Source organism: Pteropus medius, unplaced genomic scaffold, assembly GCF_902729225.1.
Source record: "Pteropus medius unplaced genomic scaffold, Ma_sr-lr_union100, whole genome shotgun sequence".
In the NCBI taxonomy this organism is placed as follows: Eukaryota; Metazoa; Chordata; class Mammalia; order Chiroptera; family Pteropodidae; genus Pteropus; species Pteropus medius.
Genome location: NW_024356249.1, coordinates 9,155,708 through 9,176,607, shown reverse-complemented (window position 1 = coordinate 9,176,607; position 20,900 = coordinate 9,155,708). Strand labels below are relative to the sequence as shown.

At 51.2% G+C, this 20,900-nt stretch overlaps 1 protein-coding gene across 2 annotated transcripts; it reads left to right on the top strand.

The window, feature by feature from the left end:
• The first annotated feature begins 555 nt into the window (after positions 1-555).
• On the top strand, positions 556-19,707 carry CPA5 (carboxypeptidase A5). 2 transcript variants are annotated; one of them, XM_039860563.1, is made up of 12 exons: positions 556-938; positions 2,147-2,358; positions 3,414-3,495; positions 4,537-4,671; positions 11,413-11,511; positions 12,690-12,791; positions 13,993-14,094; positions 14,446-14,556; positions 14,957-15,047; positions 18,329-18,528; positions 18,819-18,903; positions 19,383-19,707. In XM_039860563.1, exons 2-12 carry the CDS (start codon positions 2,243-2,245, stop codon positions 19,568-19,570), a joined length of 1,311 nt encoding a protein of 436 aa, XP_039716497.1. In that variant the 5' UTR covers positions 556-938; positions 2,147-2,242; the 3' UTR covers positions 19,571-19,707. The 2 variants fall into 2 exon arrangements, with proteins under 2 accessions (XP_039716497.1, XP_039716496.1); XM_039860562.1 differs by lacking the exon at positions 18,819-18,903 and having other exon boundaries at positions 19,383-19,706.
• Positions 19,708-20,900: the final 1,193 nt, after the last annotated feature.

The window sequence follows — 20,900 nt, the reverse complement described above, 5'->3', positions numbered from 1 at the left end:
TCTTCAATTTATGTGGAGTCCATGTCACCTATCTTCATGGCATGTTGAATCTTCCCCTTGTGATACACACGCCAGCTGTACTTTTACATTTGTTTATATGCTTTTTAAATTGTCTCCTTACCCCAAGGGAAACCTAAGGGTCAGTTCTATATCACTATTTTATTCTCAGGCCTTAGCAAGTGCCTAACACATAGTAGGTATTCTGTAGACATTTACCGAATAAATGATTTAGACGAGTAATTAATTTCAAGGGAGAAGCCCATATCAGGTGTTAGATCAAGCACAGCTGTGTATCTCTGCGCCAAACCCAGCCATTCGAGGCAGTGCTTCAGGGCTGGTGAATTCCCATAGAACTACCCTGTGATTGTGGTAGCCACGAGCCACCTGTGGCTATTAAAATTAACTAAAATTAACTAAGATGAACAATTCAATTCCTCAGTCGCAGGAGCCGCCTTTCAAATGGCTACCGGACAGGGCAGACATGGAACATTTCCATTATCACACAAGGTTCTCTTGGAAGCGCTGCCGTAGAATTCTCGAGAATTCTTAATTGCTCTTCTCTCTTTCTCCTTCGCTCTTGCTCTTAGTCTTTCTCTCTCTCTCTCCCCCCACCCCGAAACCAAGCACAGGGATAGTTGTCTTATTATTAGTGACTTAAAATGATGCTTTTGAACACGAAGACGCTGGGTACTTTTGGTGACTAGCGCCATTCCCACTTTTTTTTCTTTTAGATCCTGGAGCTATTGTTTACTAATACATTCTTTTGTTCCTCTTTCTACTAACGCTGGACGTTACTTGGGTGGAAAGCGCGATTGCTTTCTTTTCTAGGTCTTTAAAGCCTTTGCTAAATGTTTCTGTCTGAGAGTTCCCAAAGCCAGAGTTCTAGGAGAGTTTGGCATGTCTGAACAGCTGAACCGCGAAATAATGGAGTAGGTCCGGCGGGGTGTGGGAGCAGGGCATTCTGTCAATAAAAGAGCTCCCCTCTCCGCACACATGGCCAGTTAATTGGCCATTCTGGGAAGGTACGGATAGGGAGGGGGGCTTCTGAGAATCGCCCCGGTGACAGTTAAGTGGCCTTTTGTTGACATCCTCTGCTGAACAACTTTGTTGGATTGAGCCTCTGCCTTTCCTCCACCTCCTGTGGATTTTCTGTTAGATTCATCATTTACTATTCAGGCATCATCTTTCAGTCTCTCCTTCTAATATGACTGCTTTGTGTGCTGGCCTCTGCTTTATTCTTACTATTCCCAGACCAGAAAGGGGGCTGTGCGGGGCTTTAGCAGGACCGAGAAACTGACTCCGCTGTCTGTCGAAAACTATAATAACGACTGCGGGGACCTTCCCGTCCGGCAGAAAACACACTGCTTATTCCAGCATTATGGTGACCACCTGAAGACAGAAAGGGGGATTTTCACTGAATTCCTCCTCATACCGTATATATCTATTTCCTTTGTTCCCTTCTCCGTTCTTTTCTCTTCCCCTTCTCCCCACTGCAGTTTAGATGCTGACCTAAGATGCAGCTGTGCCTAAGAGTTAATGCCTTTGAGATAATAGTATATTATATTTTGCAGGCTTTGCCAAGCCAGTTCACCCAAGTTGTCTCATCTAATACCAGCCGCCCTCCCAACCCCCCCCCAAAAAAAACCCCAAAACTGTGAGGTAGGGAGGGGAGGCGTTATTAACCCCATTTGACTAATGAGTAAACCGAGACTGGGAGAGATTAGGTTAATTGCTCCAGATCTTTTAGAGGGGAAGTGAGCACCTGGTTCTCTGTCTCTAAACCCTAAATTCTTTTGATGGCGTCCACACCCCTGGGGAAAGTGTGAGTGGATGGGGAGGGAGAAGGAGAGCAAAAGGAAAGAATTAAATGAGGAGGGAGGAACGGAGTGGTTTCCTCGGGACTCCAGCTGCTCTCCTCTCTCTCCGGAGATGGAGGATTTGCTGTTCACAGGAAGCTGGCCCCGCAGTCCTCTAGGGAGGAAGGAAAGCTAAGGGCCTCGTCTTCCTCTCTCCCTCTTCCCTCTCCCCTTCCCAGGAGAGGATTTGCCTAAACGTGAGGAAGGGCGGCCCTGGCTCTCCCAAGGCCCAGCATGTGGGAGTCACACGCCTGGTCTCCCCAGACAGAGCCTAACGTGCCCATTCTCAGGCCGGGCCTGCCGGCCTTTAGGTGCTGCGCTGTGCTGAGGCCTGGGCCATGCCTGTGCGTGAGGGAGGTCCCTGAAGCTCGCCTGGTGGAAGAAGCATGCAGGGCCTCCCTGGAGGAGGCGTGGGCCCTGGGCTGTCCCCTGTGGATGGACGGACGCTCCTGGTCTGCAGTTTTATCCTGGCAGCAGCTTTGGGCCAAATGAATTTCACAGGGTGAGTGGCTGCTGCTTAGAAGGAGAGAGGACCGTTGGGAGCTAGGAGCCCACGTGTCCCAGTGGGGAGGTGGCTGTGCTGCTGGGACCTGATCGAGGCACAGAGAGTCAGGACTTTGGGTTTCATCCTGAACCTACTTCCGGCTCTAGAATCGCCCACTCTCACGCCCAAGGACAGGACATGCGGCTATGTCATTATCTCTCCCCAAACCCACAGTTCTTAATTTCGGTCTGTGCGTAAGCTTTCAGGATTCTAAGAATCCCTTGAAACCATAGATTAAATTTTTTCGTGTGCGTACTTTTTCTCTGGGGGAAGGATTCATAGCTTTCTTCAGATTCTTAAAGAAGTTAGTAACCCTTAAAAGACTATCTACCCTACCATAGGTGGGTGTGATATCATCTTCCTTCAGATAACAACAAACACCAGTACTATACAGCCGGCCATCTATGGATGTGATCTCTCAGCTTCCTCCAGGTGCTGCGAGGTAGATGCCCCGCAGTATCTTCAGAGTAGAGAAGAGGAGACAAAAGCTTAGAGAGCAAGTTTATCGTCCACAGTCTCAGAGCCAGTCAGGAAGGGAGCCAGCGCCATCTCAGGCATCGGACCCCAGAGGTCACACTGCGGCTTGGGACCATTGTATGAAGATCACTCGGGGTCACCGTTGGTCCCTGCGGTCCCGTATCTATTTCTTTCTTCCCTCGTTCCTCTCTTTCTTACACTCTCCTCCATCTCGCATATTCCTTCCCCATCCTCTTCCTTCCTGTCTCAGCAATGGCTTCATCAGTAGCATTGACAGGTTTTAGTCAGCCCCCTGGGTGGTCTGTCCTTGGGGCTTTGAGAGATCACTGGCCCCAGGCTGAAGGGCTCGAGTGCTTCCCGGAGCTACAAGTCCTTCTGTTCAGGGGCCTTTCCGCCTCCCGTGACAAGGTGCCTCCCGGCCTTCCTGCCAGGTCCCCTTGGCAGGGCCTCTTCTCCACACTGCCTCCTCTGAGCAACACAGCCTTCCAAGGAATTCCTCTCAGCTGCTCCCTCCACCCCTCCCTGTGTCTTTCCAGAGACCAGGTTCTTCGAGTCCTGGCTAAAAATGAGAAGCAGATTTCACTCCTCAGGGATCTGGAGGGCCTGAAGCCCCAGAAGGTGAGGACTCCTCAGGGCTTGGGGACACATTCTTCCTCCCTTCACAGTGGCTTGCGTATTTGGCTCTCCCCATCCTGCTCCCCCCACCCTAAACCTGCCCTCTGATGGCTCTGCCAAAGATCACAATATTGTGGAAAAATCAACCGTGGCTCCTTTTCAAGAAGGATTAGGAACCCTTGCCCAGAAGGTCGGGTGGCTCTTGTTGGCTTTCCCCTCGGTCCTGGATGGGGGGATGCTGAGCTGACCCTGTCAGGGACTACTATGAAAACAGCTGGACCGTCCCGAAGCCACACGGGAAGTACACATGTCTCTGGGTGTGATGTCAAGCAGCTCGCAGACTGGACACATCTGTTTGTCAATTAAAGGACCGAGCTTGGCAAACCTGTGTTTTATTTGGGCTTGTCCCTGTCAGCCTGAGCATTTGTTTCCAAGAGCATTTGTCCTCTGCGAGTATTCCACAATGGAAAACATCTTCTTCGACTATTATAATAGAAGGGTTTTGTTTGAGGGCCACTGAAACAACCAGGTATATCTGGATGTGGCCCAAAGTTCTTGTTCCTATTTGTATGAGTGCCCCTATCAACCAGAACTTGTAACACCTTATAATAATTCCCTCCACTTTGTAAGTTGAAAAATAGATGGGCATTCGGATGATCTGGGGATCCAGGCTAGGCCTTTCCTGCTTCTCCCGGTTTGGGGGCAGTGATGTCTCTCTCTGTGCTGACCAGGGTTCTTGTCCATGTTCACGTCCCAGAGGTTGAGCTGTCTCACCTTTAGCAACTGTTTTGGGCTTTTGGATCTGGGCAAAGTTGCAGTGTATAAGTGAGGCTGGGAGATGAAGGTGCTTGAAATTAGAAACAGAACTCGGTCTTGGAGATATTTTTTTGTGCTAGTCTTTCTCCTTGGCCTTAGGGTTTTCATTATGGAGCTGGGACCTTTTATCCATAGAAGAGAAGATTGCCTGGCTCTCCAGGACGCCTACAGGGTTGTATGTAAGGAGATGCGATCAATGTGCCTATTTTTCTTTCCTTTGTGAACAAGTTGGACTTCTGGCGTGGCCCAGCCAGGCCCAGCCTCCCTGTGGACATGAGAGTTCCTTTCTCTGAACTGAAAGATGTCAAAGCTTTTCTGGAGTCTCACGGCCTGGCTTACAGCATCATGATAAAAGACATCCAGGTGAGGTCCTGCCCCAGCACCGCAGCTGGGGTCTCACCTTCCATATGCCTTTCCGGTTTGGGCCCAACATGGAAGAAAAACCTCCAGGGCTAAAAGTGGAGAAGGGAGACAGGAGGAGAAAATAGCTCAGGCCTTTCTAAGGCACCGTGGGAGGCAGCCTGGGAGGGCTCGCTTTGCTTTCTGACTGCTCCTTCCTGTCTCGGTTGTGTCTCAGGCATCCAATACGAGGGAATTCCTTCATTCCAGAGTATGGGCCTGGCTGTGGCTTCCCTCCCCGCACCTCCACCGCGAGGCTTTTCGTATCGGGCACCTCTCCCGGGCAGGCTTCCTGAAGAGGAACAGCCCTGGGAGACATGGCCGCAGACTTGCCTTTGGGAGGGGCGCAGGGAGACTTCATCCCAGGAGGCCATCTCCCCTCCCCCACCCGCTGTTGCCCCTAACAGCGTCTTTTCTGAACACTGTGGGATCCTATTTCAGTTGTTCTGTCTTCGGGGATATACCAAGGAGCCTTCTTCCTCAAGCGAGTTTTTGGGGCGCCATTCGGTTAGGCCTCCTGTGGCACCCTTCTGCAGGTGCTGTCGTGTACCTGTAGGATTGCATCCTTGGAGATTCCTTCCCGACCACGTTGGGCTGCAGCTAATCTCCTCTCGGGGCCCGGAGTGTGGGAACACAGAGTCTCCTGGGGAGCACACACACTTGACACCACATGCCAAGGGATAAACGCATTAGGCAACATTCCTTTCCCATGCAGGCGCAGGGCTGGGGCACTTAGATCCATTCAAAGACCTTTATCCTCCTCGGGCACATCTGTTTCCCCGCTCAACATGTGGGGGGTGGGCTATTTCTCTAATTAAATCCCCACAAACAGAAATGGGGAAACTCCCACAGACAAGAGAGGCCGCCACATCAAAAGAACTAGCACTCCGTTCTCACTGTAGCCCATGCCTGCATTTTGAAGTTTGCATTTCCCCGCTCCTGCTCTGCCCTGGGAACCCCGCAGCATTTGGCAAACAGACAGGAAGAAGTCTCTAACATTTTTCTGTTGATTTCCGCACATCAGGAGTAGCCCCAGAGGCACCTCTGAGCCTCCTCGCTGGCTCCTTTGGAGCTGGTCGCCCTCCCGAGCTCCCCAGCCTTGGATCCCTGGAGGTGGTGGAGGTGGGATGGGGGTGAGGGTGGGGGGGACTTTGACTCTCTCTCAGTAAAATGCCCTGGACTCTTGGCTCGAACCCAGCCAGGCGGGATTTTCACCAAGTCGCTCTATCTGCAACGCATCAAGCTCTGATTGTCAGACCTGAGATCAGATTTTGGCTTAGAGGGAGCTGGAGGTCGGGGGAGGCTACCCTGTCGAGTTGATTTGTGGTGATGATGGGGGAAGGTGTCCAGGAGGAAGAAAGCTCAGAGGCGCTAACAGCGGGGGAAGGGCTTCGTGCCACGCGGGTCATCGGCCTCTGTATTATGTTTCAGTTATTGACACGTAGGCCTGACTTCTCCCCATCTCCTGGATCTTCCCCGCCTGTTTTTGGCACAGCGTCTCCTGTGTGGTGGGCCCTCAACGATTGTCTGCTGAATGACTCTATTGGCAGGTTCTGGAAGAGCATGCCCGGAGAGGAAGACCTCAGTAATACGAGCCCGTCTTTGTCCCCAGAGCCCCCTCTCCTGAGCCCCTCAAGGTCCAGGATCATGTCCCTTATTCATCTTTATACTCCAGCACCTACCATGGAACCTGCCACCTAGTAGGGGCTTAATAAATAGTTGAATTAGTGGATGTGAGAACAAAAGAGGAGAGGGTGTGTTTGCTCGTGGCACTAGGCTGAGAGGGGGTGTGAAAAGCCGTGCCGCTGGCTATCATTTTGGCCAGAAGCACTGGAGCGTTTTGAGGACAGAGTTCCCCCCCCCACCCCACCTCTGCCACTATGAGAAGGATGCTTGAGATGGAAGAGGTGGGGTTGTTCGTTCCACCCACAGATACAGAGAGACAGACCTACTGTGTGCTGGGTATTGGGCAAGGTGCTGGAAATACAATGATCAGAAATCCGGTTCCTGTATCCAGGGAAGCCGGAGTGTCATGGGGGCGGGGAGCAGAGGGAGTAAATCAGTGATTACAATAGAGTGGATGGGAGCACTGATGGAGTGCGGCAGGTTGCTATGGGGAGCGTACACGAGGCCCGGCTAGTCGCTCTGAAAAGGCGGTAATTGGTGTGTGCTGCTGGTGGAGGGGGGGCGGGGAAGGGGAGGGGAAGGGGGCCCCCGATTGGCGATGAGGACGATCCAGATCACAAAGGGCATCCTCTGCCGGGTGAAGAGGTCGAGATTTTATCCCGAAAACCGTGAGGGAGCCAGTGGAGGTCTCTGACATGATCGGATTTGCATTTAAGAAAAATCCCTCTGACAGTGACAATGCTGAGTTGGGGACAGGAGCAGGGAGAGACTGACAGGCAGGAAGGTGGTGAGGAAATTGCAGTGGGCCAGGCAAGAAATGATCAGATTCCGAGTGAGCTCTATTTGCATTTAATTTTTCTTCACCTCCTTGTTCTTTTCAACCCTTTCGTGTTTTTTTGTTTTTTTTTTGTTTTTTTTTTTCCCTTTCCCTAAGATGAGTCACCGTGGAAAAGCTTCACTTGAGCAATCAGCTCTGTGGATTTTAATGGCTTTTTTTTTCTGATTACAAAATTAATAAATATTCATGTTAGGTAATTTGGAAAATAGGGGAAAAGCACAAAGGAGAAAACAAAAATCATCCATGCTCCCAGTATCTAGAGCAAAATACAATTTTGTGTAAATATTGCTTCGCCAATTTTCCCCTCTCTACTGAATCACTCCCATTAGCATACAAATATAGAGTTATTTCTCTCCTCTTAAAAAAGAAAATGCTCTGTTGATCCTTCTCCCTCACCTCCAGCCATCACCCTATTTCTCCTGTAGAGCGACCTGGAAACCTGTGTGCTTCCGGGTTATTTCCACCCACCGGCTGCTCCTTCGCATGTGGATTTCCTGTTTTCTAGCTCTATCGTTGATCTCTCCTCTGTCCACTCATCCAGGATCACGGCGTTGAATACCTTCAAGCTCCTGAATACTTCCATATTTGTAGCTCCAGACAGACTCATATCTCCAACCTGAACTCCAGACTCCTACACCTGGATCCCTAGTCAGCATTTCCACCTGGCTCCCCAGTGAGCATTTCTAATGGGCATCTCAAAGTTCCTAGGGTCCAAACTGAGCTCCCCTGGCCCCCCAAACTGCTCCACCACAGCCTTCCCATCTCAGGAAATGGCAATGCCATCCTTCTGGTCACTCAGCCAAGAAACCTGGAGTCATCCTCGACTCCTTTCTCACATCCCACGTTCAGTCCCTCAGCAAATCCCATCAGCGTGTTCTTCAAAATGTATCTTACCTATGCTACCACCTGGGCCAACACTCCATCAGCACTCACCTGGATTATTCCAGTAACTGCTCTCCCGATTCCATCTTTGCCTCCTTATTGCCTAGTCTCAACACAGCAGCCAAAGGGGTCTTTTAAAAATATGCAAGTCTGATTATGTCACTCCTCTGCTTAAAACCCTCACCGATGTCCCAGCTCATTCAGAGTAAAAGCCAAGGCTCTACACGATCTATGTCCCTCCCCACACCACTGACCATTCTCCCTGTGATCACTTTGCTTTAGACACCTGGATGTCCTTGATCTTCCTCAAACTTGTCTGACCTACTCGTTCCTCACGGCCCTTGACTAGATTCACACTTCAGGGCCTTTGCACATGCTGGTCTTTGTAACCCAAAATGCTGTTTCTGCAGATATCTGCATGGCTTAGTCCCTCCCTGCTTTCGAAATCTTATTCATATGTCACCTTTTTACCCTATTTTAAGTTGTACCCTTCTCCGCTCTCCCCCAATTCCTTCCCTCCTCTGGCCACCTCACTTTTCTCCGTGGCACTTACCGCCTTTAATATCCTATATCATTTACTTATTTATCTTGTTTATTGTCTCCCCTACCAGACTGTAAGCTCCACGAGGACAGGTGGTTCTGTTTTGTTGGCTGCCACAAGTCTGGTGCCCCATGTGGGCTCAACAAACATTTGTTTAAAAGAGATTTATAAGACACCCAGGTGTTGGCTGGGGTGGGGGCGGGTGGCAGCTCTGAAGAGGAGAGGAGGACAGGCAGGGAGGGGTGAGTGCGGGAGGAGGCAGGGTAAGGAGGAAGTAATGGTGGCCAAGGCCCTGAGGGAGAGGTGGAGTCCAGCTGTATCAAGGGGGCAGGGACAAAAGGACTGGCCCCTCTGTTGGTTCTCAAGAGGAGCAGGTGTAACTGGCTCAGCCAAGTGACCATTAATGAGGACAGTCTGCCATCCCCAGTCCTACAAACACCACTTCTCTATGGAGGAATCCAGATCCCCCCGTCATGCCTTGCAGCAATCGTTCCATCAGAGTCCTGGAGTCACCCCAAGAGTTACTGTTGTTGCCTTGTCACTGACACTGTCATCGTCGTCGTCATCGTCATAGCTGGTATTTACTACATGCATGGTGATGTGCCAAGCATTGTGCATGCATCGACTCCTCTATCCTCGTGAGAACGCTTTAAAAGGATACGCTAAAGTATGTGATAACGTGACCCCCATTTTACAAGGACATGGAGAAATCAGTAATTTAGTAAACTGAGGCACAGAGAAGTTAGTAATTTGCCCAAGTTCGTGACAGTGTCAGGATTTTATCTGAGACCGCCTGGCTCCTCAGAGGTTGTCGTTTGTGCGACGTTTTAACTTTGCCTTTTGGGCAGTGAAGCCACCGTTCAGCCTTGGCCTCTCAGGGGGTCCATTTTAACACCTGCAGATCTGTAGCCACCTCGCTCATCCCCCATGTAAGCATGGACTGTAGTTGCCACCAGCTGTGCCGCTGCCATTACAAACGTCAGGCCTGGAAGAGAAGGCCAGGGACATGAGGAGAGGTGACTGCTGGGGTCACAGAGCAGGCGTTAGAGCCATCTCCCCTCTCCCCGCCCGCCAATTCCATGGGCTGTGGCCATTTTATGTTTGTGGTTGGAATTCAGCCGCCTAGTACCAGTTCCTTTTAGGTGTCAACTCCTCTTTTTGGGGTCCTCAGTCTCCTCGCGTCCCCCTTCCTGGAGACGCTGTTCTTTGCTTAATGCCGCATCCTTCCTTACCCCTGTCATAAATTAATTCACACCCAGGTATTACTTTCCTGCCAGGTTATGACTTCCAGGGAGGCAAATGGCTTATTTCTGAGGGTTACTTTTTTCCCCTTTTTTTCTGTGAGAAGCCTGACAGGGCTGTAATTAGGCATTCCTCAGCCCATGGCCAGACTGCCTCCTTAGTTCTCTCTTCCCCTTCCCTCATCCCTGGGAGGGGAGCAAACATCTGTGTCTTTTTCAGGCCAGGGTAGATTAACAGTTCCTGGAATTGGGGCCCAGCTGTGAGGGCTGAGCATTCCCAATTTGTAAGTGGGTGTCATATCCATTCACAAGCCTGTGAGGGTGTTTGGAAAGATATTTGCAGTTTGGTGCCGACTTCCCATTTGCCTCCAAGCTGTTGTGTAGAACAAAGGACAGCCTTATGGTGTGTCCCCGAGCTGTTTGGGAAGAGCCGGGGCCCTCAGGTCTTTCCTTCCCAATTTCTCCTCCCTGTCCTGCATCTTCACCTACTGCCTCGGGCCCTCCACCAGTCCCCAGGAAGTTAGCCATATGGACCATTTAACTTCACTCTGGTGGGGCCAGAGCAGGGACCTACTCCGACTCCGGGTGCACTGGACCGGCATGCTCTCTCCCCTGCAGCTGGCTGCTCACCACGGCTGGAGTGCCTGCACACGTCAGTCATGGGGGGCTGAGATGTCCATTGATTTCCTGGGAAGAAGACAAGTTCCTTTTGTGAGAGCTTCTCTGGGTGGTACTTGTGCCACTGTAATTCAGCCAGCAATCCCAGCTTTGCCGGGTGACACTGTCCCGGCCCAGCCAGTTCAGCTAGAAGGCATTGCAAGTACAGTTGCCTAGTGTGTAGTTTGTGCTCAAAAAGAAAATAAAATGAGCCCCAAACATGGATTGCCAGTCCTAGTTTAAAATCTGTGAACTCGAGCAAGCTTGTGAGTGAGCTGACTGGGGCAGCAGGGCCTGGTCTGTGACAGATGCGGGTGGATGGGGGGCTCTTTTCCAGCCCAGAGACTGCAGGCTCTGTGGTTGCTACTGTATTTTAGCCAGTAGGGATTTTTGTTTTAGTATTACATATTCATTCAGAACATTTTACTTGTTGAGGTGGTATAAAAGCATTGCCAAAATGTAGAAACAGGAAAGAAAAAAAAATGCTTAAAATTATAATCTTTTTATCCTAACAGGAATTGTTAGCATTTTGGTATATTTTTTGGCATGTTAGTGTTTTGTTGTCCTATGCTTGGTGTATCGCTCTTTCATTATTTTAAAACACTTTTTTAAAAAAATCGCAAGAATAGTAGGATGGACTTTTCAAATGTTGTTAACATTTTAAACGTTCGCTTGTTCTCTATGTGTGCACGTGTGTGCACACACACAGACACACATGATGGATGCCAACTTATCAAGCAGAAGAATTACCCGGAAACCCGGAAACCCAGCATCTCCTCCTGTTGTGCAGCCCATGCTCATGGTGGCTCATTCTCTTGTGAAAATGCTGTTCATGTGCACAGCAAGCCAAGGCAGGGCTCAGAAGGGGCGCGCCCGGCCCAGCCCTCCCCTTCCCTTCCCATGAGTGCTTTTGTCCCTAGGTGCTGCTGGATGAGGAGAGGGAAGCCATGGCGAAGTCCCGCCGACTGGAGCGCAGCACCAGTAGCTTCAGTTACTCCTCTTACCACACCCTGGAGGAGGTGAGTCTGCCCGGCCAAGCTCTGCGCTCTGTTGTCCCTTTGGGCCCTTGGGGTCTCCAGACCCAGGCACGAACTAGCGAAGGACGAGTAAACTGACACTTTGGGGCATGCGGAGTAGACTCTGGGTGAAGGTCTGTGCGGTAGCCAGTCAGTTTCAGAGGCCCGGAAGCCAAGATTCAGGTAGAGGGGACCATGGTTCAACAGCACAGCCCATGGCACGTACAGGACGAGAGTAATGGCAGAACTCGAAGGCAGGATCCATCACCAGCCAGGATGGAGCAGGTGGAGGCACCTTCATATCCAGGGGTCATGACCGCTCCATCATCATTCCTGGTGGTAAACACCTCTACCTCTGGGCACTATTGCGTAGAAGGGGCAGGAAGCCAGGCACATTGGAGGGCCATTTTGTAGAACAAACAGAGTTGCCTTCAGCTGGAGAAAATTCGTGATCACAATTATAGCTAGCTGGGGCAAACATGACTGACCGTGACTTGTTTATAAAGGAGAATATGCAAGGAGAACATAGAGACACCCGGTCCATGTAAAGTGCCCAAAGGGACAACAGAGACACCATGTAAAGGATGGACATCATCGGTACTGTCCACTCTATTATCATCATCTTCACTCTTCCCATTTCATAAGTCCTATAACAGAAAATCCATTTTCTTTCAGATATTTGTTAATTCAGTGACATGTATTGAAAAAATAAGAGAATGATTAATCTAGCCTGTCAGTATTTATTGATGTCAGAGATAAATAATCCTGCCTTCAAGGGGCGTAGAATCTAAAAGGGGTGAGAAGACCAAAAACAACACTGCGAGGTCTTTGAGTCTGTCAGGTGGATTGAATGGGCCAAAAGAAAGGAAGCAAGAGAAACTTCTAACCAGAGAGAGCCTTGCAGGCTGACCTGGGGCCTGAGTAAGCTCAGGACATGCTGTTCTTCCAGGCAAAGGGTTAGCTCTGCACCATGGTGAAAACCCTGAGAATCCAGGCCGACCCCGGCTGATTCCTTTAGGCCTGAGGGCGTCTTCTTGCCGTTTTGATCTAGGTTCTTTCAGATTCTCATGGGAAGAGGAAAAGAATAAAGGAGGGTGGGATGGGGAAGACTATTTGGAGAGATCCTGGACTTCTCCCCCACCCTGATGAACTGACAGTTTGATAAACTTCGTTTCTTTCAGATATATAGCTGGATTGACAACCTTGTAACTGAGCATTCAGATATTGTCTCAAAAATTCAGATTGGCCACAGCTTTGAAAATCGGTCTATTCTTGTCCTGAAGGTAAAAGCTAGGAGTGTTGACCGCTAAACGCTACAACGAGAACCTCTGGCATGAGAATTGAGCTCATGTGGGGTCATGGCTGGGTAGGAGTTTTAGGGAGAGATGTATATACTCCTGTCCTGAAGTGACCCATAAACTTTGAGATTGTGGTATTCAGGAACCCACACTTGTAGGTATGGACAGGTGACAATGTGTAACCTGGCACATCCTGGGTCAGGAAGTAGGTGTAAGGGTTGCTACGGAGCTGGAACGACAGAGTGGCAGTCATCAGCCTGGACTTGGGGTGAGAATATGGGTGAGTCAGCCTTCTTCCTGTTTCCTCAGTTGCTTCATCTATTAAATGGGAAGAGAGGCCTCCTTTACTGAGGTTATCTGGCTCAGGCAGCCCCACAGATAGGCCTGAGTCTGTGAGGAGACCTCCTAGCCCTTCACAGGGGCCACTGGAAACAGAGAGTGAGCAAACTTGGCAGCGGCAGTGTCCTTGGTCACGAAGGAGGCAGGATAGAGAAGGGTGTAGAGCCCACCAGAAAATCGTTCTTAGTAAGTGCCCTAAAGGCCACTTAGGCGCATGGACCAGGCAGGGCATTTAATATCCAGCTCTCAGAAAAGACAGGCATTGCTGCCCTCTACAATGCCCTGGGGAACTCTTCTGAATGGTCAAGTGCTCTCGCTGAACTTGGGACCTTACTTCGCCTGCCCCTGCTTCAGTTTCCCTCAGGGGCTGTCCGTGTTCTCTCTGTAATGATGTCTAAGACCTTGCTGCTCAGAGAGTGGTCCTTGCACCCATGGCAGCAGCATCCTCAGGAGCTTGGTAAAAATGCCCAACCTCAGACCCCTCCGCAGACCTACTGAATCAGAATCTGCATTTTAGTAAGATCTCAGGGGAATTCTTGTGCCCTTTAAAGTTCGAGAAGCAGTAGAACATTAAAGAAGTACCCAAGACTTTCGAACCTGGGAAATTCTGTGCTTCTGGCTGGATCGCTTTGTTCTCCAGGAGCAACACTGTGTCACCAGGGGCCCCACATGCGTGCATTTCATGGGCTCATGCACAGGTACCTGCTGCACATACAGCCCCCTCTCTGGGCACCTAGGGCCACCCCAGGCAGTGAGGATAGCTGCTCGGCCTCCTTCCAGGCAGTCTAGGGACAGCCCTGTAGCTGTCTTGGTTCAAACTTGCTTGGGGCCCGGTGCTTTTCCCCAGTTCAGCACTGGAGGTTCTCAGCGGCCGGCTATCTGGATTGACTCTGGAATTCACTCCCGAGAGTGGATCACCCATGCCACCGGCATCTGGACTGCCAAAAAGGTCAGCACGGACCATGGGGCTGGGGCAGGGGGTGGGGGGCTGCTCAACTATTTAAGGGCACCTCCAGTTGAAATATTATACTTGGTTTGTTTAAACTCAGGGTGCTCTCTACCCTCCTGCCCTTTGCAACAGCTGCCAGCTGGCCTTTGGCAGCACAGAGTCTGCATTTATCCTCTGCCTTCTAGTTGTCTAAAATCCAAGCCTTTGGTTCTGCACGAAGGATGTACCAGATGGCCTGATGCTACCCCTACCTGCAGCCACTGGCTGTGCAAATGTCCTGCTCCACCTTGGAGGAGAGCCCAGCAGGGCCTCCCATCCCTTCCCCAGTACACACGCTGTCCTTTCTTGCAGATTGTTAGTGAATACGGCAAAGACCGCGTGTTGACAAACATACTGAACACCACGGACATATTCATGGAGATCGTCTCCAACCCCGATGGCTTTGCTTTTACCCACAGCATGGTGAGGGTACCTGGAAAGGATGGGATCAGGGATTAGGGGTCAGGAGTCAGCTCTGGGAGGGTAGAGGAAAGGGCACTTTGGCTTTGGGAAGTCGGGCTGAGGTTTCCTGCGGGTCAACCTCTCAGTGGCTCCTCTCAAAGAGTCTCGTAGCTGAGGCTTCTGCCCTCTGACCTCCCTCCTGCTCAGGCTTCTGCCCACACCTTGGCTTTAACCACAAAGAGTGTGGTCTGTAGCCTTGGGCCAGGCGCATGCCAGCCTGATCCCTCCCCAGCGATCCTTTCCTTCGCCCCTCCCTGTCTCACCGGAACCCCCACCCCCACTTCCTAGGCCAGAATGTCAGGGGCTCCCGTCCCTGGGAATGGGCCCCGTGGGTGAGATCATCTGCCCTGGGTTTTTTCAGAACCGCTTGTGGCGGAAGAACAAGTCCAACAGGCCCGGAGTCTTCTGCCTTGGTGTGGATCTTAACAGGAACTGGAGGTCCGGCTTCGGAGGTATGGCAGTCTGGGCCTGGGGACGGGGCTGGAGAAGGGCTGGTCCTCGGCACGTCTCCACACCCTCAGAGTACGTTGGCTCCTAACTTGCGAGGCAGCGTAGTTGGCTCATGCAAGCTGAGTCATGGTCAGAGGCAGGCAAGCACGTGCCTAGGACTGGCCATGGGGTATGAGGAGAGTTGCCTATGCCTGTGAAAAGTATACATACGCTAAGCCTTCATGAGAAACATGGGATATGGTGTCTTGCACGGGACTAACTGCGAGGGTCAAATCCTAAATATGGCAGAGAAAGGCCGAAGGATTACAAGGCAGCCTTGCTGGCTGTTCGAAACCCAGAGTTTAATGATGCCCCTGAAATGTCTCCAGCCCTTCCTTGAAGGGAGCACACTGCAGCAAAATGCCTTCAAACTCATTTCCTGAGAGTGGTGACCTGAAATTTGCCCTCTGGAGAGGCCAGGGCAATAGTTCAAAAATAGAATAAGACAACATTTTCATCAACACTGACTTGGACCTGGTTTTTATTTTTGACCCAATTACTTTGTAATTCTGGGCCGACGGGCTGAGGTTATCTGCTGGGGACATGTGATTCCAGGGAGGGGTGGGCAGCTTCCCGTCACCCCTCCAGTTCTTTGATGTGCTCCCCGATGATCTCCTTTACCATGCCTGGGGCATGGGGACTAGATAGGGAAACTGAGGCCTCCAGAAAGCTCAGAGATGAGTGTGTGGACCTGGGAAAAACAGCAATTTGATGGGTGGGATGCTGGGTCTAGCCAGGACAGTGTCCAGAGTGGAGAGTTACATGGGCACAGCCTTCTGCCCCAAGATGTGGCACTCACACTATGCTGGGGGTTGGGGGTTTGGCTCCACAGGAGACAGTGCCATTGCTGCCAAAAAGCAGATCTACAGACTGGTGGCTAAACCAGTGAGAGAGAACATTCTAGATCTAGATGCCAGTCGCTTTGAAAATCTGGTTTTTTGAGTCTGTTCTCATGAAAAATAAGGACAAAAATAAGCCCTCAAGCATCCAGAAAGAAGCCCCCGAGCCCACAGTGTGAGGGTTTCCGAAGATTCTGGAGCCATGTGTGTAACTGCTTGTGTAAGGGAACACACCGTGGAAAATTAGGCATTTCTACCTCCCAGTGACCAGACACCTGCCCCAAGTGGTCATCCACGCGGCCCCCTCGAAACCAGCTGAAGTGTGTACCCACAGATGCCGAGACGAACTGGCTAGTAGAAAGACAAATTACCTCTTAAAGAAAATAACTTTTGTGGTTTTACCACAGGAAAAAAAAAATCACTACATATACAACGTAAAAAATACGTACATATAGGAAAAAAAAAAAGGCCCAGAGAGGACAAAAAAGCTCTCATAATCCCACTACTCGAAGATTACTACCTTTAATGATTTACCATGTCCTTCCGGAGATTTCCCCTTGCTACAAATTACATTTTTAGAGAAGGAAAAATAAATAGCTAATGAATCCATTAGCAGGTACTTGTGAAACAGGCAGGCTCAGAGGACTTCGTGAAACGTCAGAGAGAGGCAGGCAGCTAATTCCCATTTGGTCAGGGGAAGATTAGTTTATTCTGTTTAGCTCAAACCAGAACTAATGGCCTGAAGTGTTTCTCCATATTTGGGCAAAGCCACCTGGTCGTTGGCAGGGGAACTGCTTTCCATGCGTGGGCTGCAAAAGCAGACAAAGCTTTCAGCCTCCCCCGCTCTGCTCATCTGTTGCTATTTGTCATTCATCAAGTGTAGCAGGTGCAGAAGCTCCCGGCAGACACAACAATCAGGGCCACTGTTAGCTGGGCTGACTCCAGCCTGGGGGGCTGCTCCTCACCCCCTCATTCCCTGCAGGCACATCCCCTCCTAACCAGGGTCCCCAGCCCAGGTGAGGACCCACAATCCAAGAGGGGATGTGCTCCCCAGTGACAGAATTGCCTCTGATCAGAAATAGTGTGTGTCTGGGTCGGTGACTCAGGCAGGAAGATTTTGTTTATGGTTTTATTATTGCCTTAATTTAATTGCTGTGTAATGAGTAATCTGTGGATCATCCCTCCCACTCGCACCGCCCTCACCTGCGTTCTCAGGGAGGCGTGGTTTGCTGCAGTCCTACAGCAGCGTCTAAACTGGTCCTCAGGTGGCATCCCAGCTCTCCAGCCAGCCCACTGCCCTGGGGGTCAACGGGGTTGCCCTGGCATCCTGACGAGCTTCAGAAGTTGGGGCGATCCCTGGCCTCTGGACCAGGCTTGTGCACAGTCATTTTAGGGAGGAGAGCGAGAGGAGGCATTGGGGCGGCTCTTTCCAAACGTGTCCCTAACCCACAAATCTTACCAGCCCAGGCCTCCACGACGTGGCCCCGGGGAGAGGAGAAAAACAGAATAAGAGGGAAAGAGGAGGAAAAGAGATGGGAACAAAGAATCTAGGAGATGGGAACAAATTAAATTTGTGAGCAAAACAGAAACATAGCTTCTCTTGGCCCTCTCCCCGAGCTTAGGTCCCCAAAAAGAATTTTCAAAGACTCGTTGCATCTGTAGTTCCCAGACCAGCCTCGGGCAACTATGGGGCTCTGTTCTCTCTTTTCCTGGCCTCAGGTCCATGTTGCTTCTGCGGCTGGGCCGAACTTATGCAGACACCTAGTCTGAGCATTCAGCCGACCCAGGCCTTCCCCAGGGTGCGGGACGGTCAGCAGAGAAGGGTCAGCTTGGAAGGGTTGCTGCTCACAGAGGAGGCTGGATTCGGAGATCTGGTGTCTTCTCCAGAGCAGCTGCTGAGGCAGGCCTGCCTTTCTAATGGAACCACAGTCAGGATTAAACCGAAGGACAAGCCAAGGGAGCTCTGTCCAGGGCCACAGAGTTGCTGAGCCACAGTATGGCTACACTCCTCTGATGGATTAGACTAGGAGTACGCAGCAGCAACAAACACCCCTCAGTGGCTCAACACAATAAACGTTTGTTTGCATGCACATGCGTCCGGTGTGGGTAGGTGACGCTCTCTGGCAATGGTGACAGAGGGCCCCAGGATGCTTCCTCCATCGAGAGTTTTTTGCTTTTAACCACAGACAGAAGAGAGTGTGGAGAAGCCATGCGTGCTCTTAACAGCCTTGAACTAGAGGTGATATGTCATTACTGCTCACATTCTCATTGGTCAGAGGCAGTCACACGGCCTCAACCAAACTGTAGAGGAGGCTGGCAAGTACATGGATATTTTGTGAGCACTAAGTGTCTTTCTCAAACCTGGGAATTCAAACCTTTTTGGGTGGTTTTTATTTTACTTCCAGGAAATGGTTCTAACGACAATCCCTGCTCAGAGACTTACCATGGGCCCTACCCTCACTCAGAGCCAGAGGTGGCTGCCATTGTGGACTTCATCACAGCCCACGGGAACATCAAGCTTCTGATCTCCATCCACAGCTACTCTCAGATGCTCATGTACCCTTACGGCCACTCACTGGAGCCTATTTCAAACCAGGAGGAGTTGGTGAGATTGGCTGCTTAGGGGCTGGGGAAGGCATCCAGCAGACTTCCAGGGCATTCAGGCCCTCACTCTGAAACAGGGGTCCGGACCAATCAGCCCTATGGTAGGAAGGAGCGGGGGAGCTTGTTTTCACGTGTGATCAAGTTCAAAGTTGGAGGTGCTGTGATCCCTTCTAATAAGAGCCATCTACACATTCAACTTCCAGGACTCCCAACTCCATACTCTTAGCAGCCGGTGAGGGTGCAGGAGTGCGGGGGGCCCCGGACGCTCACCCTCTGGCTGTCATCTTGCAGTACAGTGTCGCCAAGGATGCAGTGCAGGCCCTGTATGAGGTCCACGGGATCAAGTACATTTATGGCAGCATCAGCACCACCCTCTGTGAGTGAGCTTTCCCTGGCTGGGGCTTCAGGCATCACGGCCACCTGGGGTTGGGCAGGTGCAGGCTCTTTTCGGACTGGCAGGCCTGGCGGGCCACAGGACAGTGCCATAGATCTAGCCAGGCTGGGCCAGAGCTAATTTCCACAGCTGGATAGAAGGGTGAATGGTGGTACCTAGAAACAGGGAGCTGTTTCTTTGCAACATCAATTAGTGCGCAGCTCCCATTGCCTGAGTGACTGTGATGACCCTGGAGGGGGAAGATCTTAAGTTTGGTGGCTTCGAGGAGCTTTCACAGAGAATGGGCAGGGCGGGCAGGGTGTGGCCCAAGTTGAGACCTGGGTTGGGAGGCTTGGCCTGGTCTGGAGTGGGTGGGGATTTGGCCTTCAGGGCCCTCTTTCCACTCAGGTCACCCCTGTACCTTGTGGCCACACTCTGTTTTTCCTTTTGGGGGCATTTTTTTTTTCCCCTTTTGTATCTAGATTTGGCCAGTGGGATCACTGTCGACTGGGCCTACGACAGTGGCATCAAGTACGCCTTCAGCTTTGAGCTCCGGGACACCGGGCGCTATGGCTTCCTGCTGCCGGCCACACAGATCATCCCCACGGCCCAGGAGACGTGGGTGGCAATTCGGACCATCATGGAGCACACCCGGAATCACCCCTACTAGCAACACTACCAGGGAAGAGCATGAGGGTTCATCCACTTCCTCAAGGCCTGGGGCTCCTCCTGAACCCCAAGTTATCCTTCCCCCTCCCCACACCCCTGCTCTGACCCCTTAGGAAATAAAGATGAGTTTGAACAGGCTCGATGGCCTCTTGCACTGGCTGACACCCCTTTGGGCTCAGTATTGAGGGAGCAGGGGCAGCTTGAAATGCCTCTTCACTACCCCGGTTTTCAGGAGGACGAGTGGGCCAGCCGGCCTTACCCTCTGTCCCCTTGCAGTGTTCTCAGGGCCTAGAACAGAGAACTCACCCCCTGGAAGCTACTTATATACACATTGTCCCCTTGGTGGTATTTACATTTTAAGATGACCCAAGGGGACAATGTTCGATCTAAAGGAGTGGCCTCTGTAGTGGTGTCATTTCTGGTACCTTCATGGAGAGGTTGGCACAGAGAGTCAGCCTCCTCTTTTTTCTGCTCACTTCTCATGCTGGGTAAGGGACAGGGGCATGTGTCAGAGGCTTCCCCCCACCCCCAGAAGATCCCACTCACCCCATAAATGAAAGTGAACAAGTCACTGGTTTGTGACCTGCTCCTCCTGGGCGCCCTCACTCAAGGCTCTCCTGGACTTGGGAGCACAGAGGCACAGCCAGTCAGAGCTGGCACAGCAAAGCACTGCACATCCAGGGGGAGGAGACCTTCTTCTCTTCACCACGTCGTGGTTGTCACACACACAGCAGTTAGTTCAGGCCAGGCCACGTGCTAAATAAAGACTTTATTTAAGGGAGAGAGAGGGGTAATATTTCGAGACACAGGTGAGGTGTCTTCCCCCATACTCAGGCTTCCTCACACCTTTGCCTCCCCCACTGTGGGGAAGTAGGGAGAGTAGGTCTATTTGCCTTGCCCTTGGGGGAAAGCAGGCACCCCCCAAGAAGGAAGAGGTCAGCTGGAGAGCTGAATGGGTTTGCGTAAGTCTGAGGCAGAAAGCAAGGGCCAGACTTTCATTGTTGCTATAAAATAAAAGGATGTGGGCACCTGTGAGTCGGCCGCTTGCAGGACACAGACATGGGGTTTTACTGTAAGTCACACAGGGAAGAAAGCAGGGTGAGGTAAGAACAACCTCCCCACCACCACACACACATCCTACCTGTAGAGGAACACAGGTTGGATTCATTAGTGGAAGGAGTGTATCAGCTGTGGTCAAAACTCTAGGTAAGACCCATGTCTAATATGGCACCTGAGCGCAGGTTAACAGTAGCTGAGCAAGGGGTCTTTCTGGCCAGATGATGGAAGCAGCCGTATGGCTGGGTACGACTCAGCGATGCAGCTGTTCAGAC